At 43.3% G+C, this 12,321-nt stretch overlaps 1 protein-coding gene across 1 annotated transcript in view; it reads right to left on the bottom strand.

Annotated features, from left to right (window-relative positions):
• CS (citrate synthase) overlaps nt 1-12,321 on the bottom strand; it is a 24,316-nt gene extending 11,995 nt beyond the window's left edge. The window contains exons 1-6 of the mRNA XM_058557930.1: nt 12,172-12,321; nt 2,662-2,712; nt 1,757-1,864; nt 959-1,024; nt 481-612; nt 38-226 (exon numbers count right to left, since the gene is read on the bottom strand). Coding sequence (XP_058413913.1) covers nt 38-226; nt 481-612; nt 959-1,024; nt 1,757-1,864; nt 2,662-2,712; nt 12,172-12,213 — 588 coding nt within the window. The 5' untranslated portion in view covers nt 12,214-12,321. The remainder of the gene's footprint in view (nt 1-37; nt 227-480; nt 613-958; nt 1,025-1,756; nt 1,865-2,661; nt 2,713-12,171) is intronic.

The following is a 12,321-nucleotide window of genomic DNA, read 5'->3' as shown; positions in this document are numbered from 1 at the left end:
CCCATCACATATCAATCACCACAACAAAATTTCCTACCTCCCAGTACTTGGTTCGGTTGATACCCTCTGCATATGCTCGGGAAAAGTTACTTTCACTGTTGAGGGCTGTGACGGCTGCACTGAGCTGAGACATGGGGTGTAGATTGGTGGGAAAGTTGTCCAGCATGGTGACCACATGGGAAGGCAGAGCTGCCCTCTTTGCCCATTCTTTTGAGAGCCAAGATACCTGTGGAAAGGGAGACACTGCTCAGAACACTAGGCAAGGAAAAAGAAGAGAAATAAAAAGACAGTGATACTTGAGTAAAGAAAATCCAAGAGGATTCAACCCCATCCACTTATACAGCAGAACTCTACTCTGATTCCTTCTCCTCACTGCACATCTCTATTAACTACCACCCATAGCCAGATCAGGATTAAGTGTCTGAGATTGGAGAAAGGCAAAGGAGGAGAATGGGAAGGGCTAATGTCCTTCTGCCTTACCTGTTCCTCTGTTGGGATTTTTCCAGTTACCAGCAGCCAAAATAAGCCCTCTGGCAGGGGTTCTTCTCCACCCTTAGCCTTGGGCAGCAGTTTCTGGCATTCAGGGATACTGTAGCCACGGAAACGGATGCCCTTGAGGAAGAAGAGTAAGAATTATAATTTTTAAGTTTACTAGCCTGGAAGTCACATAATTGACTGGTCCCACTCTTATCAGACCTGTCAAGTTAGAATAGAACTTTTAAAGCTTAAATCCTCATATAACTTACTTCTGCTTTGTACTTTCGGTTTTACTAGTTGAAATATTAAAAAGGTAAACTTGTTGTTCTTCAATTATTCCATATGTACCTATTTTCCACTTTCCAAAATGTAAAGGTAGGTGCTTTATTTTGCTCTCCTTACCCTCCCTAGTCTAATCCATGGTGTGCACAATAGTCAGTAAACTCAGTGATTATTAGTAATTGACATGATGGTCTCTTACCTCATCAGGATCAAGAACTGATGTTTCATATACCAATCCCTTCAGGCCCCTCATGCCACCATACATCTAAAGAAAAGAAGAGGATGTAACCAGTAGTCAGAATAATTCAGGCGGGAGTTTGTTAGTGCTTCATGGGATCTGGGAGAGGAAATTTAATCTCTGACTTGCAGGACTTCATTTAGGGGAAGAAGATTTCTGAGAAGTTAAACTTACTATAGAATGAAACTTTTCAAGGAAGACTGGTAACGTTGGAAATGAAATTTTTAAGTTCATAAATCACTATCTTTATTTAAGATTAAGTTTCTGCCTCTGTTATGCTTCCTTTTCTTATTGTATTTTATTTTTTTCTCCTGCCCACTCTTACACCCTCATTCCCACCAATCAAATAAACAGAATGGGATCTATTACAGGAAACAAAGATGGAGACCAATGGCTAAACACTGCTGTGGAATTATCATCTGAGCTGCTCAGATTCTTAGGGCTGGAGAAGAAGCCATCCTAAAGCTGTTCCAGAGGCCTGCTACAGCTGTGGTTTAAACGACAGAGAGCCCTAGCCCCAAAAGCTGATGGGTTGGGAAGAGGAATAGAAACTTCATTCATCCCTCCCATAGGTGAATTAGGTTAAGCTCAACTATTAAATTTGTAGAAAAGAACAGTCTAATTTCTAATGAACACCATAAGCTCCAACATTTCCTTGTACAGGACAGAATGTTTTCGAATAGTCAGTGAAGAGAATGGTACTTTTGTTGAAGCACATTACAGAGCTACTTCTTCCAGCCAAAATCCCACAACCCTTACCATGTCCACAGTAATCTGGCCCACCACCGTGCTGCCATGTTGCTGCCTGAAGGTCTTAACTCTGGCCTGCTCCTTCGGTATCAGGTCAGCCAATATATCTTTCAAATTCTAAAAAGAGAAGTAGAGAGGTTAAGTGATGGTGAAAATGATGATTAGATTTCCTGCAAAGTAGGTATGTTAACACTGTTTTTTAGAATTTGGCTTTCTCTATCTGCCAGGGAAGTCTGGTCAACTGCTCTGTACAGATGAGGGTAAAAGAATTAGACAAAAGGAGAAGAGAATGGGGGAGTTATTGTTTAATGGGTACAGAGTTTCCATTTGGGAAGATGAAAAAGTTCTGGAGATGGATAGCGGTGATGGTTGCACAATAATTTGAATGTACTTACTGCCACTAAACTATACACTTAAAAATAATTAAAATGGTAAATTTTATGTTATATGTATTTTACCACAATTTAAAAATTAAAAAAAAAGATTAGGCAAAAATATTTGATATTCCCACCTCAATACACTATTGAGCAAATTATTTTTTTTTTCCCCCTTTTTCTCCCCAAAGCCCCAGTAGATAGTTGTATATCATAGTTGCACATCCTTCTAGTTGCTGTATGTGGGACGCTGCCTCAGCATGGCCGGACAAGCGGTGCGTCAGTGCACGCCCGGGATCCGAACCCGGGCTGCCAGCAGCGGAGACCGCGCACTTAACCGCTAAGCCACGGGGCCAGCCCCCGAGCAAATTATTTCTTAAAATAGTAGTAATAATAATAGTTATAACAACAACAACAGACACCTCCATGAGATACTCAGGATAACGATGAAAGGCTGAGTGGTAGCTAAACCACCCCCCACCCCCCCATCCCAGAGTCAGGCTGCCTCAATGATTCTCAGTCCTCTTTTGCAAACATTACCGTGGAGGAAGTGCTGGCATGCCGGGCAGCAAGAACAAGACAGGATGCATTCTGCAAAGAAAACACAAAACCTTATGCAATAGTTACTCCTCCCTCCTAGTATTAATAAGGAGTTACAGTGACTCAACCTCTCTCTCTTCATCTTGGCCTCTAAGGACAGTTTGACATATGAAAGCTATAAACGGCCCTGAGCAGCTTGGAAGGAGTTACTAGTCTGGAGGCAGCAGCAGGTTTAACTGTGCTTCTCGCATCCATAGCTTCATTAGCATTCCCTGAAGATTCTTTCCCATCATCTGGGTTCCAGAGTTGGGCTTTGTTAGGCACAGAGAAAAGGTCAGGGAGGCAGTTAGAATACCCAGTCCATCCCAATCTAGCTGTCAGTAGTTCTGAATGGCCCTGAGAAAAGCCAATGAGGAAACTGATCAATTACTTAATGGTGCTGGTAAGATCTCCCCAGTGCCTAGTCTTTTGGCAGCCTTCCACCTCTCCAGTCTAGGAGAGCCCACAAGCAGAGGTGGCCTTTCACAACACTATTTCACACTCCTGGAAAAAGCACAGAGAAGAGAGAATGTTTACAAAGTAACAACTGACAGAAGACAACTCAACAACAATGGAAACTAGAAAACTGGAAAATTATCTTCAAAGTGTTGAGAGAAAATAAATAACTTTAGAGTTATGTATCCAGGCGAGGAAAAAATCTTAACAAAGGGGGTGAAATAAAGACATTTCTGATAAAAGCTGAAAGTTTATCACCTACACACCTGTACCAAAGGAATTTTTAAAGATATGCTTCAGGAAGAAAATTATCCAGAAAGATAGGTCTGAGATTCAAGACGGCTATCCCTCACCACAAAGAGAAATAGCGTAGCTAGCCTATGTTTTCTATCTTTAAGAGATAGGTCTTTTTTCCCAAGGAAAAATTACTTTCTGAGAAGGCTGCTGAGTTGCAACAAAAAGTTCAACACTGCCTTTGAAAAAGATGACCAATTATGCCACTAACTAGCTATAAGAGCTTAGACAAGATTAACTTCTGCACCAGATTACTTTGAAGATAAAATGAGATCATCAAAGTAAGCCTGTTTCCTCACCTAAAAAATGGTGCTGATACCCACCACACATCTCATGGAGTTGTCTTGTGATAATTAAATTACAATGAATGTGAAAGCACTTTGCAAACTAAAAAGATTACACACACACACACACACACACACACACACACACACACACACACACAAATAAACTAATCCTGGAGCAAGTCAACACCTTTCCTCCTTTTGCCAAAGGGCCAGACACCTTTTCTAGTAACTACTGCATTGCTGTCTGGTTGCACTCAAAATCATTTGAACCAGTGGTACTATAAAATTCCAAAATGCTACATGCCTAGGATGAGAGTTCATTAGAATCTGAGGCTTTTTAGAATTTAGTACCCCTCTTTCTGTTGGGGCAGAGGGGAGGATTGAAAAGGGAAGAGATCCTTCAGAAAAGGATCTTTTTATTTTAAAAAGAATCAATCCAAATCTAAATTCAGAGAGCACAAGGCAAGCTAATATGTCCCTAAAGCAAAGGCGGAACGCCTCAACTTGTTAACCAGGGCTGTCCTTAACTCCTTTCATTAACTTTCTAAACAGTCTCCTCCAGCTTACTGAGGACCACTTGGGCAAGAAGTAGGCAGCAAAACAGCCCGTTAGCCTCTTCACCCTACATGGGGCGAATGGACGCTGGACCCAGCACTCAAGAAATAACTTTGCCTTTTCTTACTAGTCACCAAAAAGTGGACAAGGGAAAACTTGTGAATAAGTTCAAACTACTGTTACAGAGCTAACCATGTTCAAGCTATTCCATGCTCCATGGTCCCACAGATCCCCTATTAAAAAGGTCCCATCTGCTAGAGACCACATCAGCCCTGTAGCAGATCTTTTAATTGTGGGTAGTTGGTTGTTATGGTGGTATTGTTTTGTTTTTATTTATTTATTTTGCTGAGGAAGATTCGCCCTGAACTAACATCCGCTGCCAATCTTCCTCTTTTTGTACGTAAGCTGCCGCCACAGTATGGCCACTGACAGATGAGTGGTGTAGGTCCACGCCTGGGAAGCGAACCTGGGCTACCGAAGTGGAGCGTGCCAAACTTAACCACTAGGCCACTGGGGCCAGCCCTGGTTTTGTCTCTAAAGAGGCTACAACGGGGCTGGCCCTGTGGCTTAGCGGTTAAGTGCGCGTGCTCCACTGCTGGCAGCCCGGGTTCGATCCCGGGCGCGCACCGATGCACCGCTTCTCTGGCCATGCTGAGGCCGCATCCCACATACAGCAACTAGAAGGATGTGCAGCTATGACCTACAACTATCTGCTGGGGCTTTGGGGGAAAAAATAAATAAATAAAATTAAATTAAATTAAAAAAAAAGAGGCTACAAGGGAACATATCATCTGAGAGAGGAAAGAAGTTGAAATCTCTCCATAATGATAATTTTTCCACTTCTAAACCAACCTTAAGTTTCTATAATGGCTGGCTGCTTCAATGGCAAGAGGAAAGATTATAAGAATAGTTTAAGGTTAAATCTCAGGCCAAAAAAAAAATCCATCCAAGCTTAACAGATAGAATGAGAGCCCAGATCTTAAGATGAAAATGGAAATTCCTTCAGGTTGGAGGTCTTTCTTCCACCAATATGAACATAAAAGAAAATGAAAACAGTTTTTTTCCCCCTTTTGAGAGAGAACTGCTAGAATTAATAAGCTGCCCTCTCCTTTTACTTCATTTAAGATTATAAGAAAAAGAGGAAATCAGAAAGAAAAGAGTGGAAGGTCACCTAACAAGCCTGTAAGAATGCAACATCATTTAAAGGAATCATATGGGTCATGACTATTGCTTAGTCAGTCATTTCTCAGATCTCTTTCTATGAATCCTACTTTAAGAGAATGTTATGGCACCCCACTTCCACCATCAGCAAGTCTTAATTTCCTTTGTAGAGAACGTCTTTGCCATTTAACGAGGAGCCTCACGAGTAACTCAAAGAGAGCTGATCTCCACTGTCCCTAATCTCCATCAGCAACACTTCTTAACCAGATCTCAATTTGCAAAGCAATGATAGTTTGTGGAGAGCTTGGCCATGTAGCTATAGAATAAAGCTAGTATATTCTGTTTGTACTACACTTCTCTGCCACTCACTGGCTGTGTGACCCTAGCTAAGTCATTTAACCTTTTTGTGCCTCAGTTTCCTTATCTGTAAAATAGAAACAATAATGGTACCTACCTCAAAGAATTGCTATGAGGATTAAGTCAATATTGGCAAAGTACTTAAAGCCATGTCTGACACATAGCAAGTGCTTTGTATTTGTTATATATAATAAATATATAAAAATAAATAGTATGGCCACTTTCCTGTACCCTTCAGTGTCAGGTTTGGTCATGTTTTTAGCTAATCCTGCAGCTTAGAAGAAAACTAAAGAAATCAGAAGGATTTTAAAGGCAGCAATTCATTGATATGACCGCTCAAAGGGCTAGAATAGGAAAAATTGAAGTTAGGACAACTTATGTAATGATGTAGAAGACAGAGCACACGACTTAGAATTAGGAAAGGAAATCTGGGGTCTAGCCCCAGCTCCATTACTAAGCAAGTGAGACAGCCAAAGCAAAACAACTAGCAACTCTGTTTTCCTTTCCTTCTCCATATTTAGGATAACATTCAAGCTACTTAGCTCAAAGTCTGGACATATGTAAAGGTACTCAAAAGCCTTGCTATTTCAAGCATGACTGCATGGCCAGCAGCATTAGCATTACTTGCAGCTTGTTAGAAATGCAGAATCTTGGTCCTCACCTCAGACCTAGTGAATCCAAATCTGCAGTTTAACAAGCTCACTAGGTGATCCATATGAGCAATGAAGTTTGAGAACACCCACCATTGAAAGTGTTAAGCAAGGGAGCAGAAGGGTAGAAGGTAAAGAGCGTGGGATGTCGAGTTATCAAGGATCAAGTCCTAAATCCAGTTCTGCCACTATCCTGCTGTGTTACCTTGGCTATATGACCTAACCTCTAAGTCTCAGTTTTCACATTTCTAAATTGGTAAAAATAGTGCCAAATTCAGAGTAGACATGTAGGCTATATAAAATGATTTGCATGTAACCATGTAAAACAGTGACTTCTGCATAGCTGAGTCCGATAAATATTGTTTCTTAGAAATGTGTTGGCCTATTACCTACTACTTCAAGCGCTACAACTCTCTCCTGGAGTTGGATCCCAGAAAAGAGGCAGTCAAGCATGCGGAAGGGGTGAATGGATAATTCCCTCTAGTAGTAGAACAGGAAATACAGCCACAATTTCCTTTTTAAGGGCCTCCTGACCATGAGGAGAGGAGTCTCAGGGAGAGGAAACAAATTTAACCAACCATAATCTCCACCAGCAGAGCAAATGACTCGAGGTAGGAGATGCTGGAGGACTGTCACACCCAAGGCTACACATCTCATTTCATCTGCCCCCTGGCTGCCAAAGAAAGCTGCTGACTAGTTTTGTACAGTACATTCAGGCTATACTCACTGATGGGACAGGCAGATTACAAACCTCTGAGTCATCCATGAACTTTCACTTCCTAGCTCCTCCCCCAATTCTGGAGGTGTGGCAACTGGGTTTTTGGCTTCTGGTTGCAAGCCACGTGTAGAGTCACCCTACTGGAACAGCAGCTAGCTGTCAGGTGAGTCAGGGAGTCACCTCACTCAATAGGTCAGCTCTTTCATGGGGAGAGATGGAGAGAGCTGCTTCCAAAGTGTAGGGCCTGGCTCACAACGCCTGACAGCTGGGATTCCCCACAGGGTGGGGGTAGGGAGGCTTTTTCAAACCTCATAGGCTGCCACCTCTTGCAAGGAGTCTTCTAGTGTGTTTGCTATTATTGATAGAAGTAGTGGTCTGTAGCTCTCAAATGTGCTAGGATGGAAAATATAATTAAAAGAACCTCTATCTTAAAGGGCCAAGGGAGGAAAAGGAGTAATAGTACATGCAAGAAATTCTGCCAGACTTGCCTATAATACTTAGGGTATTTCTGGAATAGGGTATTGGCCAAATCACTTACCAAAAAAATCAGTAAAAACTATTCTCCTCTCCCCACAAATTCTGGCAACAGTGGAATCCTATTTTGTTAAGCACTTACTCAATAATGTGGTTATTTCTCTCTTACTCCTCTTAGCCTATTATCATCACTGGTCCACACCCAGGACCCTTACTTTACAGGGAGAAAGCCAAAGTTTCTTTGATCCTCCATTGTAGGCACATTCAGAACACATCCTGCCACATATCCAAGAGCTCCAACATTAAAAGCTTGAGAGAGATGCTCCTGATTTTAATAGAGCTCTTGTCCTTCATCAACCAAAGATCAGAGCTTGCCAAGCCAGCAGAACTAGCTTAGCTGATGAAGCAAACGTAATGCACTAATAACTGGTAGAAAAAATGTTGTGCTACAAAGGCTTCCAATGCAGAAGGAACAACTTGCATTAAGGGAAAAAGAACATGCATAGCACAAAGGCTCCTCTCTCCCCAGAACCAGGTCAGAGAACTAAAGCCATTTAACATCTGTGTTTCACAATGGTGATACTGGAAGTTGGCCTGCACTACTCGTCAGGCTACTTAACAGCCTGAGCAGAGTAATCTTCAGATTTCACACTTTGACCTCCTTCATACGCACAGGAGTTTACTTAATAATTCTACCTAACTATCGTTTTCTACAGACTTCCCTAAAGGTTCACTGATCATTCATTGAGGAAAACAGCAAGGGATACCAATTCAGCCTAAGAAGCAAGAGTCCTAATTTTCCTTTCAGTAGAAATCCTTACTGTTCTTCAAACAAATATTTGCTGAACACCTACTTATCATGTGCACACTAAGCATACACTGTGAATAAAGTATGTGGAATCTGTCACCTCACTACTTTCTCAGGAACTAGGAACTGTTCCCTCACTTCTACTAGGAGTTCTTACAAGTTTAACACTTTGCTCCAAGGATTTACAAGAAACTTTTCCTAAGGCATTTGAAAAAAGGCCTAGGAAGACAAACCTAGAGAACATAGCCTAAAACGGACTATTGCTTAGAATAGTCACTTCTGAAATCAATTTTTAAAATAATCACTAATTCCAAAAAAATGCCCAAACACTCAAAGTTTCATATATATATTCCATAAAGTTGCAAACAACAAGGCCTGCATATGGCTTTACTAGCCCAACAGAAGGGGACCACCGAGCATTATCAGTCAACTGAGGTACCTGAATAAACAGAAGTTTCCAGATCCCATTCCACCTTTGCTGAATCAGAACCTGAAGGTAGGATTCATGAATGTGCAATGTGAACAAGCATCCCAGGTGGTGATACCAATGCAAACTTGCAGACCTTTAAAAATGATAGCATGTTAAAAGAAACACAGGGATCTAAAGAATTTGGGCAGTTGAGGGAAGAACTGAAAGATAATCAGATCCTAAGAAAGATCTATTGCTAAAGTTGTCTCACTACTGTTTTAAATTTCACATCCTACTCAACTCTATCACATAAAGCATTGCAACAGGGCAGAAGGAATTACTGTGTGGCTTTAGAGAGATCCACCAAGTCTGGTTTCCTGCCTTCTGCCTCCTTGGATTCTAAGAACCAGGAATGCCAGACTTCCCTTCTCTCATTATCCACTTCACCACTGCTCACCTCGCCTCCCACACCCATGCATTCACCTGCTACCAATCTAAAGGCCACCAGGAAGAACAAATGCCACCATCCCACCACAAGCACGTGATGAGGCTTTACTTTGCATTTTCCACTTTTGGTCCATTTAGTAAATGTCAAGGAATTGCCATCACTTTGGGTAGGCTAATATTCAAAGTGAAGGCACAGAGATTTAAATGCTTGCCTTTTTTTTTTTTTAATTTTTAATTTATTTATTTGTTCCCCTAAAGCCCCGGTAGATAGCCGTATGTCATAGCTGCACATCCTTCTAGTTGCTGTATGTGGGATGCGGCCTCAGCATGGCCAGAGAAGCGGTGCATCGGTGTGTGCCCGGGATCTGAACCCCGGCCGCCAGCAATGGAGCATGCACACTCAACCGCTAAGCCACGGGGCCGGCCCTAAGTGCTTGCCTTTAAAAGTTTTGGGCTTTAAGCCTAACTAACATTTTATTGGACAAAACTGACTTGGTTCTGCTGAACCCAATTTCAGACTAGGATTTATATAGGAGATGTTGTGCAGTGGTGTAGGTCTGCTATAAAGGAATCACAGGCGTTAATTTAAGTGTCTTGAAAAAGTCTAGAAATAATCTAGAAACACTTTTGGATTGATTTACTCAAAGTTATCAAACATCTTAGCTTGGAGGAGCAATTTTCAATGGTACAAGAAGTAACTAGAGTTGGTTAAGTCACATTAGTGTCAAGAGTCCAGAAGTGAATTGGTGGCCCTACTCCGAGTCCCAGCCCAAAACCAAACCCAGATCACCTGTGAAAACTCAGTATTTACATCACAAAGCTAAGGCACCCACAGATAATACTAAGGCCATTGCTTAGTATGAATTCAGTTAAACAAGAAGTCAAATAATCGCAAGGTTCTGAATTACTCTCTCTCTCCAATTTAGGTGTTTATTTAAATTTCCTGACAGTAGGTAGGGTGGAACAGTAGAACAATGACTAGTATTTGTGTCTCCTAGCAAGGTTAAAAAAATCTCTCCTCAGAAAAGTGCAACTACACCTGACCTTGAGAATCAAAGTGGTAGGGGTCAGTCCTCCCAGGCCAGAAGACTATTTTTGCCTTCTAAAGCCTACCTTAATAGCAAAAGTAAAATCAAGTACCAATTAAGCTGCAAGCTAATCTGGAAAGCTCAGGCAGGTGCTAACAATGCTGACAAACTAAAAGGCTTCTTGGTATCCTAGTCATACTTCTTAGACCTCAGGAAGTTTCTACTCCTGAGTCTGTTGGGCTTTGCTAGTTTTAAGGGTCAAAAGCCTTCTAATGGCTTCCATTTTACAGGTTTCTGAGATCCTGAGGTCTATCTCTAACAGGAAAGTAAACAAAACAATAGTGATACTACAATTATGTAGCCCTCTCACCCCGAAAGCTTTCTGAGCTTCCTTAGAGGCTTAAGAGGCAAAATAAATTCAAAAGGTAAATTCTAAAGGCTTTTTCAAATTCACTGTAGGGTCAGACTATCTGGTCTGGGTTAGTAACTCTGGAATGAGCTAATTATAGTGTCCCCTATTCTGCCAAAACACTGTCTAGAACTTGCTTCGCTTCCCAAGAGGCTTCCTTACCCTGTTCCCTGGCAGCAGGAGAAGCAACAATCAAGTAAGACAAATATCTCCCAAACAATCAGCCTCCACCTTGCTGCTGGGTGCCTGGAAGAACCGCAGTGTAAATCCTACATGTTTCACCTTATCCACCAACCATGCAAGATAACACACAACAAGCCAACACCATTCCAAGGCTCCTTTCCTTCAGGTGCTGGCAGCTTTAATCTGTCTGCAAAAGAGAAAGCATAAATTCTTCGAAGGAGTCAAGGTCACTTGTGGGACTGTCCCCGCTTGCATTAGAGGGTAGGACTCCCTCAGCACAGCAGTCTCTCTGTTTAAAGGGCCGAGTTACCCAGAGACAAAAGGACTGGAAATTTAAAATTGAAAGCACCATTACCTGCAACAACATTCCTAGGATCCATAAGGCAACAAAAGTCAAATCAAGAGCCCCAAAGAACGAGGGGAATCTCTCCTGAGAAGAGCAGAATTAAGAGCAACAGCAAAACCCCTGCGAGCAAGTAGTGGGATTGGTCATGTGATTTCGGCATTACTTTCTCCTGCCCAGTATCTTCACTTATTGGCCTGCAGTTTGGGTGAACAATCTTTCTCATTCTTTCCCCCATTATATGTTATAATCAAGCAGAAGGTTTTACAGAAGCGCTCCACCCCATTCAAGCTCCTCCTATAGAGTTCCAAGGACAAAGAGCACCTGAGTCCCACTCCTCTAGCAGGAAATGCTACGGCTTGGTCACTAAAGGCTTCAATAATTGGGTTGGAGAAATGGAAACGGGCAGTTCAGGAACTAACAACGCCCTCCCTACAAAGCAGAAGCCGAAATTAGCCACCGCTCCAGCTCCGGCCCAGGGACAGAGCGAGCACATCTGCTCACCCCTGCCACTCCTCCTACCCCCGCCCCCTCCTCCACACAGGCTCTTTCCCTAACTCCAGGGGAACACAGCACCTATGCCCTCCACTGGCGCTCCTCCTTCTTCCAGGGCCACGCTTCCACCCTACACATGCGGGGTGACAGCAGGGTCCGGCCTCCCCTCCCGTCCCAGCCCGCGTGCCGGGCGGGCGGCGCTCACTTCACCCGCAGGGCTGGAAGGCCGGCGCAGCACATGGCCCGAGCTCCACGCAGGGCAGGCGGCCAACCAAGCGCAGGGCCCCTTTAAGGCGCGCCGGGGCGTGTATGGTGAGGGGAGGGAGACCCCGGCGGAGGGCCTGCAGCCGCCTCAGCCCCACCCTGGGACGGCGCCCCCCCTCCCTCAGTTGCTCACCTTGGCTCCGAAGAGCCGGGCGGCCGCAGTGAGTAAAGCCATGTCGGGCGAACTCGGGGATCTGGTGGGGAGGGAAGGAGGGGAGAGCGCCGCGGCAGGAACGGGAGACGCTGCCGCTGCACCACAGGCCGCGCCGACCGGCGGACAAGG

This window comes from Diceros bicornis, chromosome 17, assembly GCF_020826845.1.
Source record: "Diceros bicornis minor isolate mBicDic1 chromosome 17, mDicBic1.mat.cur, whole genome shotgun sequence".
Classification (NCBI taxonomy): domain Eukaryota; kingdom Metazoa; phylum Chordata; class Mammalia; order Perissodactyla; family Rhinocerotidae; genus Diceros; species Diceros bicornis.
The sequence above is the reverse complement of the archived record's forward strand: the minus strand, read 5'-3'. Positions and strand labels throughout refer to the sequence as shown.